Source organism: Thermobia domestica, chromosome 5, assembly GCF_964235325.1.
Source record: "Thermobia domestica chromosome 5, izTheDome1.hap1.1, whole genome shotgun sequence".
Lineage (NCBI taxonomy): Eukaryota > Metazoa > Arthropoda > Insecta > Zygentoma > Lepismatidae > Thermobia > Thermobia domestica.
Genome location: NC_137458.1, coordinates 205,018,198 through 205,043,854, shown reverse-complemented (window position 1 = coordinate 205,043,854; position 25,657 = coordinate 205,018,198). Strand labels below are relative to the sequence as shown.

At 34.8% G+C, this 25,657-nt stretch overlaps 1 protein-coding gene across 1 annotated transcript in view; it reads right to left on the bottom strand.

Moving 5' to 3' along the window:
* Positions 1–25,657, bottom strand: part of LOC145686360 (ankyrin repeat domain-containing protein 17-like) — a gene marked incomplete at its 5' end in the record, with an annotated part of 83,496 nt that overhangs the window by 53,342 nt on the left and 4,497 nt on the right. The window contains 4 exon segments of the mRNA XM_081759620.1: positions 1,438–1,615; positions 9,484–9,633; positions 10,406–10,537; positions 21,276–21,819. Coding sequence (XP_081615746.1) covers positions 1,438–1,615; positions 9,484–9,633; positions 10,406–10,537; positions 21,276–21,819 — 1,004 coding nt within the window.

The following is a 25,657-nucleotide window of genomic DNA, read 5'->3' as shown; positions in this document are numbered from 1 at the left end:
CTCACGAAGGACTCCCGATAAAAATATATTGACTGATCTTTACATAGTTGTTAATATAATCGTCAAGAGTCATTAGGACAAAAGGACAAGACGATAAACAATTGCACAAGTGGAACCATTATAAAGAATTACATGTGGACAATTTCAAAATACTACGGAGTACAGAAGAACTAATTTAGTCCAAGTTAAAGAAATATAACGACTTACTTTGCATATTAATAAGAAAAGTGAATAAAGATACGAATTATTTGAGTCCACTTTGGCTCTGATCCATTTATACAAAAATAGTTACCAAAGATTCTTATTATTTCAATAATTGCCTCCAGTGGGGTTCGTATGACTCCCCTCCCCAAAAAATTACATCATTTCGATGAATTTTATCAATAGTAAACATTATTAAAACGAAACAGTTTAGAATTTTCATTTGGTTGTATAACAATAATAACAAACTATAAAAAAATTACAAAAGAAACATCCATAAAGTTACATAAAAAAAAAAAGTTGCTTTTGTAATATAATCTCTTTGAGTAAAGAATGGGGAATTTAGGTTGAATATACTACGAATAATATATGGGAGTGAAACGTGATAACCCACAAATGTGTGTTCAAGATTTTACGAATCGTCACACTTTTACGAACTTTTTTAGGTTTTTTTTTTTTTTTGGGGGGGGGGGGTTATACCATGGCTTAAACCAGCCAACCCTGCAAAAAAGGGTTTCAAATCGGTCTGTAACCTTCTGGCAGTAACCCCTGCCAACTGTGATTGTTCTTGGCTAACTGCAGACCATTTCAAACCAGAAGATATTTTGTAATTGTAATCACCATATTGGTTCCACCATTTTTAATTTTGACGTCAGATTCTGCATCAGCTGTTCTAAAACCCCGCTAGCAGTATTTCTTCTACATTAATTGATTGTTTTCTGTTTATTCTTGGAGACCATCTCTACCGTTCAAAGGGTGGTTTCTACCCTTAAACCCACATCATTGCCGAAATAAAAAAATACGTGTCGATTATTTTTCGATTTTCTACAAGTATGCAAAGTTTCATTCAAATCGGTGAGTGACACTTCCGTAAGTATCCTTGTGAGTATGTCGAAACATCTCATAAAAGTAATATATGAAAAGATGTAGCATCTCTATGCCAAAAATAGCATAGTTTTTGTTGTATACCTAAAAACTATCTACTAAACATAATTATTCAATCTCATGAACTAAGTATAAAACAAGCAGCGAACCGAATAAAAGTATTCAAACAGAGGAAGTAGTACACACTCTGGATACTATCCTACCAATTGTAAGAATTTTCTTTGGAACTAAAACGGATCTCATATCACCCTGAGATGAACGTACTAAAGAAATTCACATGCTTTCTCGAACTTCATACTTGAGCATGAACTACTCTCGTTGAAAAAATACTGCACCACAAATTAAACTTACCCCTCCAGCAACTGTTGTTTTGGATTCCAGACTCCACGTAGTTGAATTTGTTGAGCTAGAGGAACTGGTACACGCTCCTTTTCCAGATTTGGGAAGTATCTGCTGTAGATCTACCTCAGGATCTTTGACAAGTGCAGAAATTAGCAAATGTGCTTGTCTGGTAGCATCTGCTGACCCCCTGGAAGTATTTTTCATAATAAAGAACAATTCAAGGACTGCACCACATTTGGTTGGTATCTACAGCTATTGAAATATTACTGATTTCATGTTATATTAAAACTAATTTAAATATCTTAAAAAAAAAAAAAAAAAAAAAAAAAAAAAATCACACCAGTGTTAATAACACGTGGCACTAACAGTTTTGATACAACTTTGGTAACAGATTTTCTTATATTTTCTTAGTTCCTCACTAATATCTACTGATTTTATTAGTGAAAGAACATCAGAAGTACGTATTCAGCAATTTCAGAAAACATTTTAAAAATAGTTTTAGTTTAAACTAAATAAATTAGTCAAGATTTTTCTTGTGAGGTGTAGCAATTTAGACATCAAACAGTAATGTGAGAGCACCAAACCTCTTATGCAAGAAAATTAAATTTATTCAATATTCTCTTAGTGGAGCATGTAGCCTTCTACCTCAGTTTATCTTTTTTTCCTTTCTTTTTTCTACAGCGACAATAGGAGAAAAAGTATAGTAATTGTGAGGAAAAATTAGAATTTGAAATTTCAATGAATTTATGTGTTTCATGATCACTAAATGCCGAAAAAAGGGATTTTTCCGACCCTTTTTTCTCCCGATGAAACACAAATCATTTTCTTATAAAGAGCAGTCAATATATATTAACACATAAAGAAAGCTTAACATTTATAACCAAGCTATAGTGCGAAGTGATAAGAAACTTCATTTTAGCTTTACGACCTTTGTTATACATACGTACACTAGTATGGGATGTCAAGAGTTCTGTTCGGTCGTCTGTATGTTGACAGGTTTCAAAGCATCACACAAAGTGGATATTTTTAACAATTTGAAGGTTCCAAGAACAGGTTTTATCATTGTCCTTATTCCCTATCATTTTCGGTTTTAATACGGGATTTTAGTTTTAAAATCTATATCGTAGTTTTATATGTGAAACGAAATCTTTCTTGTTTCATTTCTTTGTGGAAAAGATTCCATAATAAGATCATCAACAACATACAGCATCCAACCAATGTAAGTATGAACTCGTGTCATCTGTGCTAGTTATTACTCGCGATCACATTGTGGCCTGAACAAATATTCATCTAAATCTTCTGCAATCAAATAATGAAGAATCCAAGCGTCTTAATTGTGTTTGTTCACATGGCAATTCATAACTACAAGTAATATTTTACAAACTGGACCACGTAAATGTTATATCTTTTCGTCTATAGGTAACTACTTATTTCTCAGAAACGATACTGACAGATTCAGAAACCCAACTTTCGATTTGTCAGGCCATTTTCTAAGTCTGGCCTATATTGTATGTATGTGATACCTGTATCTACAAACGTAAAGTGCTATCGAAAGACAATACCTCAAAATCAGCACAATCGACTTAGCTATCAGTTTTCAACGTCATTAACTTGTTGTCCCCTGTTTCATTCCAGTGTGAAAATACAGTAGACTTCGAAACTATATACGAATCCAATACCAAAACTTGAAGTAGTACGTGATATAATCACTGGTTGCAACAGAAGAATAAAATCAAAGATAGAATCTGAATCCTCGAACGCTGAATCTATATGAAAAAGCCCTTACTTGTTATTCTTTACGATTTTGTTCTGTGGCAATTAAGGTTAAAACTAAAAATCGTTAATTTGAAACAATCCCGGTTTAAATAGAAGGTTCAGAGAGGAGATAGAAACTATTCTTGGAACGCTGACCCGATTGCAAAAAAGCCGCTTTCGTATATCTCTTAGTTTCTGCATTACGAAAATTAGTATTGAAACCAGAAGTACTAGTAAATTCAATCATTGCCGATTTCGATAGTGTGTGGGTTGTGATGATTATATACACTTCTGAGACGTTATATCGATTGCAATAAACCGTTTGTCGCAATCTATTTTCTATGGTGACAAATGTTGACACCAAAAATGGTTAATTTGAACCATTTCCGGTCTGAATAGTGTGTTCAGATGAAAAACAGAACCTACTCTTGGGAAGTTCAATCGATTGCAAAAAACGCATCCCGATATCTCTTACACTTTTTACTCTACGGAAATTAGTATTGAAACCGAAATACTAACTTTCAACCATTTCTGGATTTGGTAGTGTTGCTGGTTGTGATATGTCCTTGAAACTCTGAATCCGTTTGCAGAAAATCGTTTGTAGCTATCTATTACCATTTTTGTTCTACTGCGATAAACGTTGGAACCGGAAATGGTTAATCTGAACCACTCTCGGTTTGAATAGAGGGTTAATGGAGGAGACGGAACCTATTGGTGGGAAGACGAACCGACTGCGAAAAACTGCATCTCAATATCTGTTACATTTTTTTGATCTATAGAAATTAGTATTGAAACTGAAAGTAAACGTACATTTCAACCACTTCCAGTTTTGGCAATGTTACTTAGAGTTATGATATGTTCGTCTTGAGACGCTGAATTGTTTGCAAAATGTCGCTTTTCGCTGTTACCGTTTCATTGTAGTGATAAATGTTAAAATCAGGGTTAATTTGAACCACCTCCGGCTTAAAGAGAGCTTTAATCGAGACGGAACCTATTCTTGGGATGCTGACCCGATTGCTAAAATGATTTTTTTTTTCAGCTTTTGCTATACGGAAATCAGCATTGAAACTGAACCCCCTCCGGTTTTCGTAGTGTTGCATAAGTCAAGATACACTGTCTTGAAACGCTGAATTGTTTGAGAGAAAAATACTTCTCGCCATCTGTTATCGTTCTATGGTGATAAGCCTTGACACTACAAATGGCTAATCTCAACTACTTTCAGTTTGAATAAAGGGTTACCGTAAGAGATGGAGCCTGTTCTTGGGACGCTGAATCGATTGCAAAAAGCCGCTTCCTGGTATCTCTTACCGTTTTTCCTCTGATAATTGTCGACAGGCAGGCAAAGTCATTTTATAAGTCTTCCGACACTTATGCATAGCATAGTTTGGAAGTCAATTAAGTTCCTATTAGACAAATCTGAAATAATGTACACTCATGTCCAAAATGATAGTCGCGTATCTATAACTGTCTTCTTGTAAGAATATAATTTGATAATGATTTTGCAGGGCACTTTTAATACTGATACTATGTGTATAATCGGGAAATGTATATTTGTGGTACATTTCATAGGAAAAGAATTATAAATACGAAAATTAGAATGAGTAAAACAAAATGTTGAAAAATGGATAAGAAAATTTTATTTTCGTTTTATTGTTCTTATTTAGTGCTCTTTTGACATGAAATTTACCACATACATGTCTTTGCCGATTATACACATACTAACATTATAAGAAATACCGGACGAATTCGTTATCAAATTACATTCCTCCAACAACATATTTATAGATATGCGACAATAATTTTGGACATGAGTGTACTAAAAACAAACAGAAAACAAACTGAAGCTTAAAATTTGCTGAAGTTGTCATTCTTCTGTAGATTTACTAAGTAAAGAGAAATCATCAATGAAATTTGAATCCCCATATAGTGTGTAAAACTAATGAGCAAGTAGCAGCGTCACGTGTACACCACGTGAAGAAGTTTGGATTATATAACATGATATCACAATTGATAGTATAACCGGAAGTGGTAATTATTTTTTATGACTTTCGGTTTTAGTAGACAGGTTCGAGTGGAGCTGAAACATTCCTGGTACGCTTAATTGATTGCGGAAAGCCGCTTCTCGCTATCTAGTACGGTTTTTACTCTATAGCGATCAACGTTAAAAACCATACTCACTGCCACTTCTGGTTTGACTAGAGAGTTAAGAGATGAAGATACCTATTCTTTGAATGTTAAATCGATTCTTTCCCCTTCAAAGAAGAAAATAAAACGCTTCTCGCTCCCGCTCTATGTAGACCAATGTTGAAATAGGAAGTTGTAATTTCGACTTCCGAAGAGAATTAAGGAGGGAGAATAAATGTATTACTGAAACGCTTAATGAATTGTAGGAAACTGCTTCTCGCCACCTATTACTATTTTTGCTCAATAATGTCAACGTGAAAACCAGAAATGGTTGATATATAACACTTCTGGTTTGAATGTCAAAACCCTCAACGAACCCTATATCCTGATCAAAATTGATTGTGATTCATCCAGTAGTTCTTGAGCTTTTTTTTTTTCTCCTGTATGGACGGACACACACACACGGAACAAGGGAAGTTGTAGTAAATTTCTATCATTTTTGGTTTTAATAGAGTGAACACTATTAAAAATGGAGATGAAATGAATTCTTGGAACGCTTAATCAACTGCAGAAAACAACTTATCGCTATCTATTACCGCTTTCGTTCTATAATGATCAACGTATAAACGAAAATGGTTGATTTCTAACACTTCCGATTTGACTCTATTCCTAACTTATAACCCTCTATATTCTGCCCGAAATTCAAGTTGCTTGATTGAGTAGATCTTGAGATTTTTGTCTCCTGAACGGGCGGAGACTGCAGCTGGGTAATGACGTCCTAATGCAGCAAATCCGAATTGGAAAATTGACCAAGGAATTCCTGAATGCCATTCGATATGACTGCTAACTCGCATGTAGGATTCGAAATCAAGATTTTTTACCAGGAGTGGGGAGGAGACTTTTCCACATATTATATATCCATGTTTTTTGTTGCGCAGTGATTTAAGAAATACACAGGGCCATAGATCATCTCCGTTATGAGTAAAGATACGAAAAATGGAAAGAGACCGAAGTTGGAAACAAATGGTTTTCAATCTAAAATGGTAGAATTTTTGCAATCCCACCAGCCGTTTGGATTCTACACTGGTAAAGTGCCCTGTTTTACATGACAAAGCAACGTTGGGAAACAAGAGATGAGGTATTCCCTCATACAATATGCACGTTCACCGTGACATTTCTCGTGCCCTTATGTTCCATCAATCTGCCGAATTCGAGACGTTACTTTTTAATTAATATAGCGTGCCTTATCTGTGTGGACCAAAACCCGCTGGTGCGCTTGCTAAAATTACTTTATATTCAACTGAAAATCATCTATTTACAACAACTCCCCTCTTTCCAATTTTTCTACCTTTACTCATAACGCAGTTGCCATTGGCTACGATGTTCAACTATAGGCGAATCCTGCTCACTTCCCTGTTGATTCAAACCCTGCCCTCATGGTATGTAACGTAAAATACTGTAAATGACATAGTTAACAGTACATCTTTAGTTGTATAAACATTAAAACTAACTAACTAACTCAATGGTCTATAGAACCCGGAGGTTCAAGGCCGCGTTCACAAAAGCTCTACACTGACTTCTATCCCTGACCGCGTTCACAAAAGCTAACTGCATCCAGTTTCTACTTTGTATTTCAATCTCTGCGAGATCCATCTTAATATTCTCCTCCCATCTGCGTCTAGGTCCTCCTAATGGTCGTTTTCCTATTAGTCTTCCAGTCAAGACTTAGAAAGCGTTTCTATTTTCTTCCATTCTAGCTACATGACCTGCCAACCTAAGCCTCCTAGACTTGACGACCCTAACAATGTTGGGTGAACCGTATAAATTATGTAGTTCCTCGTTATGAAGTTTCCGCTATATCCCATTCCCGTTCCTCTTGGGTCGGAATATTCTTCTCAGGATCTTGTTTTTTCTTCCCTCAGAGTAAGCGACCATGTTTCGCAACCATACAGAACAGGCATGATTATCGTTTTGTATATTTTAAGCTTCAAATTCCTCGACAGAATTCGCGACAACAAGAGATTTTGAACCGAACAGTAACATAATTTGCCGTATTACGGTCCCGACGCACTTCCATGTATTTAGTTTTCTCTGCATTTACTTCTAAACCCATGTCCCTGCAAGCGTTTAATAAGATCTCTGCATTACTTTCTATTGTTCTCCTATCATCCCCTATTAAATTTAAATCATCAGCATATGCCATAACCTGGTGAATACAGTTCAACTCTAGGCCCTGGTTGCTATCTTTCATTTTCCTTATAGCGTATTCCAGAACAAAGTTAAATAATAATGGCGACAACGCATCTCCTTGTTTCAGGACATTTTCGACGTGAAAGCTCGTGGACACAAATTTTCTTACTCGGACTTTACTTTGGGATTCATTTAAACATATCTTAATTAATCTAATTAGCTTTCTCGGTATTCCAAGTTCTGTAAGAACGTTGTATAATGTTTCTCTCCTAACCGAATCGTACGCCTTTCTAAAATCAATAAATAGTTGATGTACTGAGGTATTGTATTCCCACTTTTTTTCGAGTATTTGGCGAATGGTAAATATTTGGTCGAAAGTTGATCGATTTCGTCTAAATTCGTACTGATAATCTCCAACAATTTCATTTGCGTATGGGGTCAATCTTGCTAATAGAATATTTGAAAGTATTTTATAGGATGTTGACAGAAGAGAAATGCCTCGGTAATTATTACAGTCAGTTTTGTCGCCTTTCTTGTGAATTGGAACAATGATTGATTCTTTCCCCTCTTGTGGCAATTCTTCCTTGTTCCAGATAAGGAGAATGAGTTTGTGTATCTTGTTCCACAATTTTTAGCCTCCAGCTAAAATTAACTCAGCCGAAATTTCATCTACACCAGAAGATTTGTGTTTCTTTAATTTCTTTATAGCGGTTTCTACTTCTATTCGGTTGGGTTCTGGAATATACGGTTCTGCGGTGTGTATCTCCTTTTCTCCACGCACACTAGTTTTTGGTTGCGTGTTAAGCAAATCGTCAAAGAAATCTTTTCATCTATTTAAGATGCTATCCGTATCAGTGAGAACTGTTCCGTCAGCGTTCTTTAATATATAAGCACGAGGTTGATAGCCTTTCTTAAATTCGCTGATCCCATATGTTAATTAATTGTTAGTTTAGATTAGTTGTGCTAAGATCGTCATTTTTGTGTGTGTTGTTGACAACAGATAGAAAGCCTCGGTATAGGAATATACAAATCAGAATACTTGAAGGGGATTGGCTGCTACCAGGAGCCAATCAGAAGCACGAAGTCTCGGCTCTTGTTTGTATATAAGACTGTACATTTCTCCTGTATCTCATAGTGTCTGATGAAGGCAACGTGTTAGTTGTCGAAACTGTAACACGTATTTAGTTTTTTTTATGTGAATATATATTGTTTTGCTCAGCAAATTGTTTGTTTGTGTTTAAGTATATACAATGCAAAGATCCTCATTATACTTAAAACGTTCAGATGATCATTGGGGCCATTTTACGTACTTAGAATCTATTTCAACCCATCTTCTATTGAAATGATCATCCACGAGGTCTCCGAGGACGTTAGAAAAATGACACGAAACGACACCATCTTGGAGAACAGCTCCGGGTGAGGGTTGGGGAAGATAAACCATTGCATGTTAAATTTTCTCTGAACACGCTGCAAAGAGATCAATTCCGTCAGCGATAACATGAAAGACACTTTCTATTGTGGCATCCATATGACTGCTGCTAGCTTACTCTTCATAGCGATACAAACTTCTCATCTTTCTAATTTGTTACATTGATACTTTTTTCTTTTATTACAGCTTGAAGCGAAACACACTGTACTTAAATGCCACTAGTTAAGAATGTGTTACTTTGTTGGCATATATATAATTTCATATTTCAGTCAAATCTCGATAAATCGGATCGCGAGAGATCGCCAACTTAATCCCACTTACCGAGTTTCTTGAAAAGCCACTGTTTCACTTACAAAGGAGAAGATTCCCAGTAAAAGAGGTTTCTCAGTAATTCAGTTACTCTTATTTAAATTTGATTATATTTTCGTAGTATGTCTTCTCTTTTGCTGAAGAAAATGTTGAATATAGTACGAAATATCTAAAGTATACTATCGGAATTTACAATTACATATGTACCATACTTTGCTATTTTGACTACAACTACGCACAATACTTACTTAATAGTAATTATTCTCTCGCCTTGGCCTTTATTTTGTTTCTCTACTTCAATATGAGCACCTGTAACACCTCGAATCGCATTTATATTGCTTCCTCCACGACCTATAACTCTACTTATTGCGTTTGAAGGAACAGCTACTTTTTTCGATCTACGACGAAAAAAAATATATATATATATATAGATATATATTTAACATTGATTAAAAAGCAAAAATATTTCACAGTGCAACATCTGAACAGAAGTTAAAAAAAAAAAAAGTTTTATGAACACACACACACACACACATTAAAAATAAGAAAAGGATCATAAACTGATGCCTTGCAAAGTCTAATGAGCACAGAATCTTTTTGAAACTGAAATATGTAAGAAAACAGTTTCTAAATTAATACCACTCTTTAGTTAAATATGATGTCATCTCATTCCTACTAATCATAAAAAATTACCTTAAGATGACACTGAGAAATTACGACGTTCGGAATTACATGAAAAAACCTGACCCATCTAACTTTTCCAGGGTTGAAACTATGCTAAATTATAATGCTAAGCAACATCAAAAGTCCTGTTACTGTTTAAAGAAATGACACACAATATCTGGTTTGTCTGAAATACAAACGTAAAGTATTTGAAAGTAATGTAATAACGACGCGACTCTTGGAACACATTGTTGATTTTCCTGAAGAAAAATACAAATTATGAAATATTCTTTTATTAACTCCGTCCTATTAACATATAGTAACCACTTCAAAGATACGCGACAATATAGAAGATTGACCCGTATCGCATGCAAGAATATCATCCTAAGTACATGTCGCGCGAACAATACTCAAGAACTATGAAAGCAATTATTAGCTTCCAACCGGAATTAATAATATTATATCAAAATGTACGTATTTCTTAACCGATTACACTGGTGCACTTACTTTCTCACAACTTCTTTCCAACCTTCTTCCCTCTTTCCACCTTGCTTTGGACTTGTAGACGAACCAGTCTGTTTGGTGCTCAATGACGGAGATGAAACGTCTCGTACTGAGTCATTTTCACTTAAATGGGTCCTGTTAAGTTAATAAAAATACTTTATTTCTAGCAATTAAGGAAGAAATGGATTTGCGATCCAAATAATACATTTTCTCTACAGTTCAAGTATGTACGAAATTACAAGTTTCAACATATACTGAAGAAAGGCTGACATTGATGGTCACACTAAGAAAGCAAATTATTTACAACTCTATAATAAAAATAATTTAATGGAAGCTAACTACTTAATAATAAAGCTGATTACCAATGTCTTTCATAAATTATACTTTAGCATTCCCTGAGGTCTAATACGAATAATAAATTAAGCTTCCCTTCTAAAGTTCAAGTTACTTCAATAGATGATTACGTAGAACAGCAAGTATATTTTTCTATAGCTAACAAAGTAAGGTGAAACAGTAAATTATCGTATTACATGTAATCTTATACACGGGCAGTTAACTTGCTTATCAAGTACCTAATATGGGAATATTGTGTACAGTAACTACATATGCTGAATTTCTATACCAATCAACCATTCCATATCAAGAGAAAATTCATTTGCTTTTCTATTTAGCTGCATCCAACCACCGACAAAACTATGAAGATGGATGTTAATGGTGGAATGCAGAAAGTGGAATGAAACAGAACCCCGAGAAAACCCCCATCCACAATGTCCATCAAAAGCTCATTTGGTGTGAGGTGGGAACGAAATAAGGATTCCCCACATCAGAGCTGCTCAGCGTTCTACCAGTGAGCACGTAACTCCGGATGACATATCATGAAAATTTAAAATTAATGACGCAACACTGGACTTGAACACTGCGGAGAAACTACGTAACAGCAATCATCAGTAAATACTTTAATAATAATAATCCTTGAGTACAAGAACAAATTACTAGAAAATTGTGTTTTAAAATTATCCACGATGGTTTGTATTAATCATATTGTCTTCAGTAAATGTAACATTCCTTTAACGGTGAAGTAGTAGTAATAATAATAATAATAATAATAATAATAATAATAATAATAATAATAATAATAATAATAATAATAATGATGATGATAAAATGCACTATAAAATGCTCAATGTCTCTTCATTCACCTTACCAACTGAGCTCGACCTTTTAACCTATAAGTGATTCTTATACTTCTACTTGTGATTCTTATACTTCTACTTGTCTTACAGCCCAATGTCTGTGTTTCAAGTAGTGTGTATCTTTACTCACTAAACACTGTCTTCTATCCTTTTCTAGTAATTTAACCTCTCTACAAAAGTAGCAATACGACAATTATATAAACTTAAATAATATATATCCACGAATGACTTATTACATATAGATAGATATACATAAGCAGATCACAGAAGTTCACAAGCGGAAATGGACAACAATCGCACATACTAACGATGGTAACTCTTACCTACACACTTTATCAAATAAAGAAAGAAAAAAGGAAAATAAAAATAAATAAATAAATAAATAAATAATAATAATAATAAAACCTAACTATCATCCCAACTGTTAAAAGTTTGACTTTCGTGTTCCTTTTTTTTCCTGATTCTTCCCCTCCCTATATGTAAATTTTCAAGGAAATTATAAGAATTTCAGGTTTCTCATGAGTTTCAAATGTACTCCCATGCGCAAAAAAAACTGCGCGTATACTGTAAATCACGATTTTTCTCAATTATTTCATTTTCCTTATGTTTATGGGTAAAATTCAGTTATTAGTACGTGGAGGTAATAGAAAGCAATCCATCTAAGGAGATATTTCCAAAAAATATAATAAAATAATAAAAATATAAGCAAAAAACAAAATTATGTTCGGTTTTGTGTATACTGGCAATAATGTTTTTGAGGGAATTTTTGGAGTAGCACAGCACGATTGTAGAGGGAATTACAGAATTGCTTACAGAACAGGGGGACAGTTGAATCAAGGAACAGGAAAGTGGAGTAAAATATTGCATTTATTGGCTTAAATCTAGGGTGTAAATTGTCTGCCAAATATAAATTAGCTTCTGTAACCAACATGTTGTACGGAAATATATAAACAAAGAGAAAAACTGTTGTCTTAAGTTTGGAAGTGACATGCTCTATAGCCATGAGCATTTATTTCTTAAGAAAAAGATAAGCAACAAAAGAAAGTCTGTGTGGTCAAGTGGATAGAGTGACAGACTAGTAATTCTTATACTGTTTTGACCCCAGATCGAATCTCATCCGATCCTGTTCAATTTTTTTTTTTTTTTTTTTTTTTTTTTTTTTTTTTTTTTTTACGAAACATTATAGAAGTGTATAATTTGTATGTTAATAAAAACTGAAACAATACAATAAAGAAATAACTTTTTGTTTCCTCTGATGACGTATTTATTTAGAATTAGTGTACTATTAGTAATAGCCATTGCTTTCAGTTTATGCTGTTATATACCTTCTTTTATCATCCTCTTTTCTTAAAAAAAAAAAAAAAAAAAAAAAAAAAAAAAAAAAAACAACAACAACAACAAAACAAATTTGTCTCCAATAAAGTATGAAAAATATATATAGACAGAAACAGACATCTTAGTATCAAACGTGATTTATCGTGATGAAATAAACAAGTTTCCCGTTATTAAAAAAGAAAACTATAGAAAATCATTGAATTTGGTCTTTAGGTTTTTAGCATGCTATATATATTCTTTATAAGACTATACTTTATAAGGCAAGATGTGCGATCATACCCACAAATTTAGCTAGTGGATGAAAGATGTTTTCGGCACAAATATTTTACAGGTCTAGGTGCATGAAACACCAATACGCCATGGTCTTGACCTTCGTTTATTTCACATTATTATCCGACATATCATAGCAGGTAAAAAGCAGCATCAATCGGCAAGAAAAACTGCAAGTTGTGGTCTTAATCTGATTTTGATGCTCCGGACTCGATCGCCTAGCACGCCCGTCTATACCTTGACTTATACGTCTATCATTCAGTGCAGGCACATATCCAGCTTTACTTTTCGGAGGGGGTCCGACACGAAAGCTCGTAAGCACGTAATTCTAATGTTTCAAAAATATCAATAATAATAATAATAATAATAATAATAATAATAATAATAATAATAATAATGCAACAGTTCTCTATTTCTCTTAAACATTTCTTACTTTTCATTTATGAACCGGTCAAACTGCATTCTAACACAAACGAAATCAAAAAAATATTTTCTAGAGACATGTAAGGAAAACTGTCTGCTACGTATATCACATAACAAAAATAGCAAATGGCAATGAGTGTATCGTTCTAATACAGTAATGTTATAAACAGAACGGAAACGAAATTGTAATCCCATTTAAAAGTGTTCTTTAATTGCGTTCAGGGAGAGAGAGATACAACTTAATTCCATTGCAGTTATATGCTTATTAAATGTTAACTTATATTTATAAATTATGTAAGTGATCGTATCGTTTTCTGTTTATTATTATTATTATTATTATTATTATTATTATTATTATTATTATTATTATACATTTCTTATTACGTTGATTGCCATGTGTATGGAATTCCATACACACGGCTCTCCTGTGCAGTAGAGCGTGATTATTTTCCATACGCAAACAATGTAGATATTCCAAGTTTGTTGTGTTCGTTCTATAGCTGTGTATGTAATTAGATACATATGGCGTAGAAATCAAAATTTGATGTACATGCCACGTATATGCAAAACCATACACAAAGACATTGAGTTTGAGTTTAACGTCTCGCTCAGCAACGAAGCTATATGTGACGTCGTCCTACTGATTAACGTGGACTCCGAAGCACGTGAGCTCTCGCCGGGAATCGAAGCCGGGTCTTCCACGCCAAAGGCGCGTATGCTAACCGCTTAGCCACTAAAGAGCTCATGAACAGAGACATTTAAAACAAAGGCGAAAACAAAGATGTGTGATGTGATTTTGAGTTTAACGTCCCTTTCAGCAGCGAGGCTATATGAGACGTGGACCTACTGATTAACGTAGAATCCGAACCACATGAGCTCCCGCCGGACGAAAACAAAGGCCTTTGGAATTGACAATAATCGTTTGGACATTTCAGTCGCACCTACCTAATATTAACAACGTTTCTACGGTAATTTCGTAACATTGTATTATTTCTTTTGTTGATTAGCTTGGTTAGGCTTATTTAAACACTTTTTTCTTTGCACCGACGTGTCACATCTCTTGGATGAAATTACACTAGCTCTCACTGGAAATCAAATCCAGAACCAATGCACTTGAACCATTTGACCACAACAAGGCACATTTAAAAAGACGTTTCGATTTTGTTCGGAAAATTGTGATTAGGTGTAACATTAAAAAAAATATTTAAGAAACGATACGGAGCAAACGCACTGTACTTTCTCGCTCGAATTTTTTACACTGACTTATGTTAGGTTGTAACTATTATTGAAACATTTATTTGGGAAATTGCGAATAAAAGAATGTTTTGGAAAACTTTGCTAGAAGAAACTTCAGGCCCAAAAGTAAAGTACCCATTGGTCATATTTTCGTTAGAAATAACTCGATCCATATATTAGAATTATTAAGGATATAATTGTATGTGAACTATAAGCAAAAGCGTCTGAGTAATTTCTGAGAAAATCATGAAAAAAGTCACCCCCAAGAATAAATTATCCCTTGTGGATCTTTTCAGGACAAACGATCTATGCTATATTGTTAGTGTTTTCGTAAAACATTTATTTATGAAATACGAATACAATCGCCTGAGTCGTTCTTGAGAAAATCGCAGGGTAAAACTTACTGTCAAAAGTAATATACCATTTCTAGTTTTTTCCGGATGAGGGAATTATGCCATATAGCTAGGTTATTTATGTCACATGTATTTATAAAATATGAACAACAAACATCTCCTGAGTGTTTTTTAGGAAGGTCATCGGGAAAAGCTTACCCCCAAAGGTAAACTCTTCTATCTGTAACTTTGACAGTATATCGAGTAATTTTTAAGTAAATCGTCGGGAAAAAATTCACTGTCAAAGTATCTCTTTTGGATTTTTCTTTTCGGAACAAGCGAGTTATACCATATTGTAAGATTATTACAGAAAATATTTTACTGAAATTAGAACAAATTTGTCTCAGTTATTACTGAGAAAATTGTCCAAAAAAATTCAACCCTTGAGAAAACCACTTCTTCTGTATGTTGAACAAACGAACGAGTTGAGTTTAACGTCCCGTTCAGCAGCGAGGCTATATATTATCGGAATAAACGATTTATGCTGTATGTTAGTTAATTAATGAAACATTTCTTTACGAAATATGAACAAAATTGCCTGAGGCGTTAATGGGAAAACTATCGGGGTAAAGCTCACCCTAAGATTAAGCTACTCCTTCGAACGAGTTGTTTGTTAGGTTATTAATGATACGTTTATTTATGAAATGTGGTTGAGAAAATTCTGCAAAAAGAACGCATACCATACAGTAAATTACACCATATATATTTTTTCAGAAAAATTGTTCATATGCGGTGGAGATTCGTTAATAAAATATATATTTATAAAAAGTAAATAAAATCGTCTCAGCTTTTTTACTTGAGAAAATTGAATTGTTTTAAATTTTAATCCTTCAGTAAATTACCCTTACTTTTAGATGTCGAAGGACATAAAATTCGAAAGATAGTATGTTATTAAAACGTTATGTCTAGAATTCGGTCCAGATACGTTGAACAGTATGGCCTCTATTTGAGTGCGTGTAAAAGCGTGACGAACCGAGAGACGAATAGATGGACAGACATCGAAAAATCATTTTTTCGATATGTAGGAGCCATGTAACTTGAATTCATTGAAATCTGGTATTCGGTTTTTATAACTATAACCACACTTTCTTCTTTCGTCGCTCGAATGTGAAAACGAATAGGCCTACACCGACACGTAATGTGATAATTTGTAATCCCAAAAATTTAATTTGTTATGTTTAATGTGTTGTCACGCTAGAAAAAGAAGCTTATGCATGTTAGATCATTTTATTATCAGTTTTTCACGTTACTGTATAATTCGTCGGAAGCATTCGTGTTATTCACAAAGAGAGCTGTAAAATTTAGTTTTGTTTAAAGAAAGCATTTTTTTTTTTTTACACAGACTTGCATTTGTTGCACTTGTTGATATGAAACAAAAGGAGAGAGAGAGAGTCAATACTCTAAAAAGGAACACACACACACAGAAACACTAGAACAGACAAGAGCTATGGCTGTGATTGTGTTCGTCACGCTGTGTGTAAAGCTGCAAGTCGCGCTTGTTTTGTTTTTTACAGACACTCGCAGTGAGTTGCAGTTTGAAGTTACTTCTGCTGTGTTAAAAAAAAAAAAAAAAAACCGGAGAGGGAATGATTAAGCATACCATACCATAAACTAAAAACAATCGCTATTAGTAATAAATAGTAAGCTAATTCTGAATAAAGACGTCATCAGAGGAAACAAAAAGTTATTTCATTATTGTATTGTTTCGGTTCTTATTAACATACAAATTATACACTTCTATAATGTTTCGTAAAAAAAAAAAAAAAAAAAAAAAAAAAAGAACAGGATCGGATGAGATTCGATCTGGGGTCAAAACAGTATAAGAATTACTAGTCTGTCACTCTATCCACTTGACCACACAGACTTTCTTTTGTTGCTTATCTTTTTCTTAAGAAATAAATGCTCATGGCTATAGAGCATGTCACTTCCAAACTTAAGACAACAGTTTTTCTCTTTGTTTATATATTTCCGTACAACATGTTGGTTACAGAAGCTAATTTATATTTGGCAGACAATTTACACCCTAGATTTAAGCCAATAAATGCAATATTTTACTCCTCTTTCCTGTTCCTTGATTCAACTGTCCCCCTGTTCTGTTACCAATTCTGTAATTCCCTCTACAATCGTGCTGTGCTACTCCAAAAATTCCCTCGAAAACATTATTGCCAGTATACACAAAACCGAACATAATTTTGTTTTTGGCTTATATTTTTATTATTTTATTATATTTTTTGGAAATATCTCCTTAGATGGATTGCTTTCTATTATCTCCACATACTAGTAACTGAATTTTACCCATAAACATAAGGAAAATGAAATAATTGCGAAAAATCGTGAGTTACAGTATACGCGCAATTTTTTTTGCGCATGGGGGTACATTGGATAAAATGGTACCTACAGCACTTGTGATATGCAATGGACAAATCATGCATTTACAAGTATAGGTACCCTGCCCCCTTAAATTCCTGGATTCCTTATGCATTGTTATATATATGAATAACGATAACGCATCGCAGTTTGGGACGCAATATTACACAAACGTAACGGATATGGAAAATATGATACATCTATCATCATGTTTGTCACAAGTGAAATATTTTTGACAAAAAACAGTATAGCACTCTCATTCTTTCATAACAAAACGGTTTTCTTCCTATCTCACATATAGTCAAGTTCACCACAAAATGTCCGCTCGAAAAAAACCTGACGTTGTCCCTATAGGTTCTTATCAATTCAGACTATACAGTATATCACTGAAAAAAGTTATACAATTGACAACAGAAAAGCAACGTAAAATTTACATTTTATTGCATCTGGAAAGAAAGGTCATCCATCACTGACGGAAAACTCTATCCTTAGGAATAAAGTGATAAAGTGTGATTTATACAGAATCCCCTTTTCTACCCTTCTGTTTTTTCAACTGTTTCAAGTTCTAGTCACGGGTTAATGAATGACACATCTAGTTGTTCCATAGTGCACTTTTATATATATATATACGACGGCTTACTTTGTCGGCTGTGCAATTTCAATTCTTCGTTTCTCAATGGCATTTAAGTCAGTATTATTGAAAACACACATGTGGGCACATTCACGGCGAGCTAACAGCTTTTATAGCCTGAAGAGTGATAAGATTAATACATTTTCTATACATCACTATTATATTACTGCACTTCTTCCTGATTTCTTTTTCATTATCATATTTGTTTTATGATACACGGATATTGCTTGTAAGTAAAACAATAACAAATAATTTTTCAAGTATTTAGTATAATAATAATTTTCCTTTTATGTTGAAAATACTATGAAATGTTTACAAATTGAAATGCAAATTTTCGGTAGGTAAGAATTAACAATTTAGATTGTTTACCATGTTTTCACGTGATCTATTCCTGAACTTTTACTTTGCGTTGTGGATTCAAATGTGACAAATTGTTGTCTAGACTGTGAATAATACAAAATGTTAATTTTTGAAAATTAATAAGCATAATAATACAAGGTGATCTGCCATGATCGATTTACATTTACTTATTCCGAATTTAATTTGGTATTTTCGTTGTTACGAAAAGAAATCTTCTAATACTGCTTTCTATTTGTGATGCACATGCATTAGTTTACGACTTGGTCTATGTATCATGAATCTCTTTGTGTCATAGTGCTTTCCCCAAAATAAGTTCTTCAATTTGGAGAAAAGGTAGTTATAAAGTCTCTGAAAATTGTTTTGTACTGTGTCCACGTGCCATTACAATCTTGATCCACGCACTTTGTTTCTTTTCTCTGAAACAAATCCACTTTCCTCCTCTACTTTACGGCATTGCTGCTTTTGACCCATTTCATCATCTCACATTTCCGTATCAGCTACGGAAATCTTATAATGCTGAGACACAGCCCTCTCGCGTGGGAAGTGTTGCCACCATTTTCTATTCAACCTATGAATTTTCTAATTGATGCTCGGAAAAACAATGAACAGATATGGTGTATAGTGAATGTCACTTTTAACCCTGGATATTAAGTTACGTTTGGTCATGTCTCTTTTCGTCCTTATTACCAAATAAAAGTTTATACTAGTTGTGACATTTCAGGCTCTGATTAACTTCTGTCACCGCTTAATGATGTTTCAATAGTCTTTCCTGGAGCAGCACTAACGCAAAAATTAATCTGTACTTCACGATAACGGATTTTACATTTTGTAAAGTTACTGAAGAAGAAAGCTAGCAATTTTATTTTATGTACTTAAAAAAAAAAAGAACACATCTGTCAAGCATTAAGAGATACAGCTGTTGTGTTAATTAACTGCATATGAGAACTTATAATACCGTACCTACACTAACACGCCGTGTGATCACGGAGAGTGACGTCATGAAGAAATTCCTGCAAGCTACCACAAGCGCAATAGTAAGCAATGCACAGAGTCCGGCTGCCTGATCACTTCACAGTTTTATTCGAGTGAATATATGCAGTGGAGTTCCATAATGGCTCATAACAAACATCTGGATGATGCATGACGCTGATGATATCAGTCAGAAGGAAGCAGCAGGACAGTTACAAGCTGATTTGGAAAGATGGTTCAATGTGTCCCGACAAGTGGTTTTCAGGACGTGGTAGCAGTTTTAGGACTCAGGAACACTGAGGAAACGATCAAGGCAAGGGTGCCCACGACGCACAACACACGCGGATAATCGTTACTTTAGAAGTCCATTGCCTAAAGGCATGAATGCAACTCAGATCGGTTAGGACCTTTATAATGCTACTGTTACCTCAATTTCGCGGCAAATGGTGTACCGGTACTTCATTGCGATATGACTGTATGCAAGAAGGCCAGTGGTACGTACTCCTATCTCCCCATCACAGCCGGGAGCCATATAGTTGCAACAGATATCATGTATTCGCAATGGACCCAGAACAACGGGCAGTGGTACTGCTCAGTGATGAATTGTGATCCAGTCCGGAGTGACTTTTGATATTAGAAGAGCTGGGACGACTCTTCGTTGCTCCAACATCCGAGCAATGGACCACTATTAAGTCGGCGGCATCACTGTTTAAGCGGGATGATGATTTGCGGACGAAACCCCTGTACGTGTTGGAGCAAGGTAGCTTTACCGCCTAAACGTAAGTGATGAAATCTGTGAGGATATTTTAGTCATCACAAGGCCAGAGCAGTACGTGGACTATCTACTCACGTCCTCGTCGCGATGAGTTGGAGGCTGAGTCCTTGGAAAGGAAGGAATATTCAATAGATTCCATGGCTTAAACATTCTCAAGTCTTTCGATCATTAAACATATGTAGAACGCAGTTCAACAACGCTCTTTCCAAATGCTGCATCAGTCAACATGTAGTATACGATAACGCTTTCTTATCTATTCCATCTGTTTCCTGAATTTTAGGACAGACATTTTTATCTTCAGGGGTTTGAAAGATCACGTGTAAATTTCCTCCCGTTCTCCAGGAAGTTGAGACGTAAATGAATTACAACGCAATTTAGTTAGTTACATTTGATATCCTCAGTCGCGTAGAACAGGAATTGCACATCATGAGAACGTATATTGTGTCACAAACTACATCTACACATACGCAAGTTATAAGGAAACCATAAATTATACTGTAATAGTAACTGGCCAAGTTTCCATATTTAATGTCATTTGTTGTCTTGCAGTATTTGCAACAATAAACAGATAATGAATTTTTGAAAGTGTTTCTTCACGAATTATTATTATATTATTATTTGAAAACATGTACTCTGTCTTACTTATTGTGAATAAAATTTGCTCATAAACGTGTCAAGCGGACTTCTGAAAACAAACATAATACACAACAATAATTTCGAAACAACATTATGTCAACATACAAAACCTGATTTAGTTCAAATCTCGTTGAGTTTGACATTTGAAAAAATAGATTGATAAAATACTAAATACTTATATACTAAAATGTTACCGTTCCTTTACCAATTCTAAATTTGGCTATATTAAGGTTAGCAGTGTACATGTTATTTTAAATATGTTAATCACAATAATAATTTTACTTACAAGGCACTGTTCATGTAATTACTTCTTCTTCCTTTCTGTGGAGTGTAACAATCACTTCCCGTCGATTCGAAGTCTTCCCTCTCCGCAGGATGAGGCCTCGTTGCTTCATAAACTAAATGCGATGTTAATTTCCTATCTGCAGGACTACTTCTATTGCTCTTACTAACTGTTTCAATATTTAGTTGACTACTATGCATTGTTGCGTTTAGTGCATCTGATTCTCTATTTCTTCTGCCACTTGCCACGCTCAGTCTCTCCTTTGCACCTACAACCTCATTACTACTGTCCAGATCTCTCTGTTTTGCTAAGTTTGGCCTACAGGAACTGTGTGCATTAAGTGAATTATCTTTGTCATTCTTATTTTTCTTCTTCTTTTTTTCTTTTCGCTTCTCTTTCGACTTTACATCATTGCTGCTACAACTGCCCTGACTATTTGCGTCGATACCACTGTCGCCTTCTTCCTTGTCTACGGTGTCGCTTCTGATAGGAGATTCTGCTTCTGGAGAATTCTCACCCGAGCAATCACTAGGCGTCACTGGAACCACTGAAAAGGATTTGGTACATTTAATTTTAGACATATTTGTTGATCTTCTATAGCATATACACATAAAGCACAAAACTAAATTTAAAACTTTTCGATTGTGAAAATTTGTCTGCTGATCAAATCTTGTCTGCATCTCTATAAGGTACACAATAACTTCATTAACAGATTTTCTTCAAACCACACAAAAAATTGTGCGTGCGCAACAAAATGAAAAGATAGATTAACAGGTCGCTATAAGGAAGGCATTCTTCTTTCCTTCCTCATTTTAAGTTATCAAGTCTTACTATTTCAACTTTTGTCGAGAGTTTATTAATTTGTTGACTAATGTCTCATTATTGTGCACCATATCAAAGAGAAAGTTTGGACGGAATACTCCAAGCAATGGATTCAGATTTTTTTAAAATTTATCCTGAGGAGGTTCAAACATTTTGTAAAAAATCGACTATCTCACGAATCCCTAAAGTTCACGCAGTTAAAAAAAGGTATCCCACCATAAAACAGAATAAATGTTTTTGCTGGTGTTTATCGAAATATTTAGAAGCTGCTAATTGCCTGACTCCTACAAGGAACATGAAGTTCCTCATTATTTATAATTACTGCCCTTACACAATTTATCCTGCATTATCTTCTATTTATTTAGTTCGTTCAATAATGATTGGCACTCCCCCCTATAATTGGTGCCAAGTAACAGTTGAAATGTTTGTTGATGTATGCATTAAGATAGACTATAGTACTATCAAACCCCACTAAATGGTTTTGTTTCTTTCCGTAGGTAGTACATTGTAGCAGCAGTTATTCCAACTTGCCAGGACGCTGGTGAACAGCGAAAAGACAGCGTGGAAGCAGACATACATGGGCAACGGTGGACAGTGTGGTTTCTCTGGTGGGAAGGAGTGAATACTTCAGACATCCGCAACAGATTATTAGCCGTATGTGGGTACACAGCACCATCGCAGATCCGTGTTTCGTTGGAAATCCGAATTCAAAGAAGGCAAAGACAGTGCTGCAAAAAGCAAAAGCACTGGGCGTCCTGCAACTGCACGCAGACCAAGCAATGCCGCGCGAGTGAATGATTTGATAATGGAGCACAGGAGAATCACGTTTGATGAACTAGAGAAAGAAACAGGTCTATCACGGGGTTCCCTCTACACTATCATTCATGAGAATTTGAAGCTGCACGAGGTGTGTGCACAATGGGTGCCTCATGACATCACCGTTGCACAGAAACAAAAGAATGTGGAGATCTGCCAGCAGTTGATGCAACAGTACAGTGAAAATCCGACCGAGTTCTTTGAGCGTCTGGTCACCGTCGACGAAACTTGATTCTTCTACGAGACTCCAGAAAAGAAACGCCAGTCCATGGAATGGAGGCATACTGGAAGCCCTCGTCCCAAGAAGGCACGGATGGGACTATTCGTGCGGAAACAAATGGCGACGGTTTTCTGAGATCAGGAAGTCATACTGCTGGTGGAATGGCTCTCTCCCAATACGTCCGTCGACAGTGAGAGCTACTGCAGTTCACTGCATAGACTCCATCGACGAATCCAACAACGCCGACAAGGAAAATGGGCCCGTGGCGTTCTTCTCCAACACGACAATGCACAGCCACATGTGTCACCAGACAATTGCCACAGTGCATGAACTAGGGTTTAGTGTACTGCCGCATCCTCCATATTCTCCGGATCTGGCTCCTAGCGACTATGCTTTATTGACACAATGAAAGAGAGCATGAAAGGCAAAAAGTTCAACATAAATGATGAACTCCACGCATTTGCCCACCAGTGGCAGAGAGATACCCCAAAGAATGATTTACTACACATATAAGGAAGCTTCCAGAACGGTGGCAAAGGTGCATAGACATTGCCGGAGAATACCTCTAAAATAAACTGTTTGTTTGTTCAATAAGTGATTCCTGTGAAAACAAATTAATTGTAGTGCCAATCATTTCTGAACGCCCCAAGTATTATTAGTTAATATTCACGTTACAATTTATTCATTTATTCAACTATTTTCCTTTATTATTTTTTCTTTCACATTTCTTCATTAATTATTTAATCCTTTGGCTTTATATTTCACAAACTTTTCTCTTCATTTATTATTTCTTCACTCTCTTGCACTATTACAGACATACTTGTCCCATTAATTTTATCTTCCTGTACTAAATTCCATCCTTACTAAATTCCGTATGTTTCCCAGTTTGTTAAAATTATCAGGTTTACGTCACCCCTTGCACTCGAACACAGCGACCACCTTAACGCTACGTAGGCTTCTTCCTCTCTCTCTCTCTCTCTCTCTTTTTTTTTTTATTTTATTTTTTGCGTATTGCTTCTTCTTCCTTATTTGACGAAGCGTTTTAGTAATACAGCTTATAATGTATTTTTTTACGATGTGATCATGTTTTCGCTACTCTCTAGTAAGAAATTCATTTTGTATTCTCGAGACGGGTATAGTTGGAACAAAATAATCTCAAAATGAATGTAATACTTACTAGAAAATCGTGAAAGCACCTTCATACACTAAAAAAAGTACCCTACACGCACTATCACTAAATACGTCGTCAGATAGGGAAGGGAAGATACAGAAAGAAAAATACGAATAGGACTCCCGACGGGGTACTTGGTTCAGACACGATTCTGAGAAGTAGTGCGGATGAAACTTTGAGCAACAGATTTTGTCTCATTTAGCCTCTGTGCTGAAATGCTACATTATACTCTAATGTATGCAAAAGAATTTACGTAGCATTACAGAGTAACAAAATACCACTAAACTGATAATCTGTTTGTTTCTAAACCGTGTATCAGTCAATCTGCAATAATATATACAAACGTTAAGGAATTACATATCGAAATTTACAGCATTTAAAACAGTCCGAAGAAACAAACGACTAAAATAACATATGGAAAAAATTATTATATTAGATGGATTACAACTTGATTTCGAATAATGAATGCAATCTGAATTGGTAAGAGAATTCGATACAGTATGTATAATTTTGCTATTACCATGGCCGGTATTTCCAAAACACGAATATTTTGTTCATACGTAAAAATAAATAAATATTTAATCAAATTTGATGAATAATTTACCAAATTTAACAAACGTTTATTATACTCAGCTCTTGCTTACACTGAATACCTATATGAATTTTCCCACCCTTTGCGTTTCTCTAAAGGAAAAAAATACTTTAATTGGGTGATTAATGGAGACATCAGCGACAGAGTGTACTATTATCAGGGTTGGCAAAAACCATGGTTTTTATTGAAAAAAAAAACAGTTGTTTTTGTTAAAACCCGGTTTTTTGGGTTTAAATCAGTGTTTTTGGTTTAAATAATTTGCTCCATGTATTTATATTACATATGGACAAAATTAAGTTTGTTTCGCCTTGGTGTTATTATGCAAGAACCGGGTTATGTTGGAAGGGGTCACATAACGCTTAAAGCGGAATCCAACCGCTTCTCGGTTTACATTCGAACGAAATTGTACTTCATTTGGACTCGAAACTGGGACTAATATGCCACAACTGCGATACGTCTGTCGACTCACTCACGAAGGACTCCTGATAAAAAAAAAAAAAAAAAAAAAAAAAAAAAAAAAAAAATACACTGTACTGATCTTTACATACTTGTTAATATAATTGTCAAGAGTCATTTCAGAAGGACAAAAAGATAAATAGTTGAACAAGTGAGTGAAATAATATACAGATTTACATATGGACAATTTCAAAATACTACAGAGTACAGAAGAACTAATTTAGTCCAAGTTAGTTCACTAGGACTTTTATTAGTCCAAGTTAGAGAAATACGACGACTTAATTTGCATATAAGTAAGAAAAGTAAAT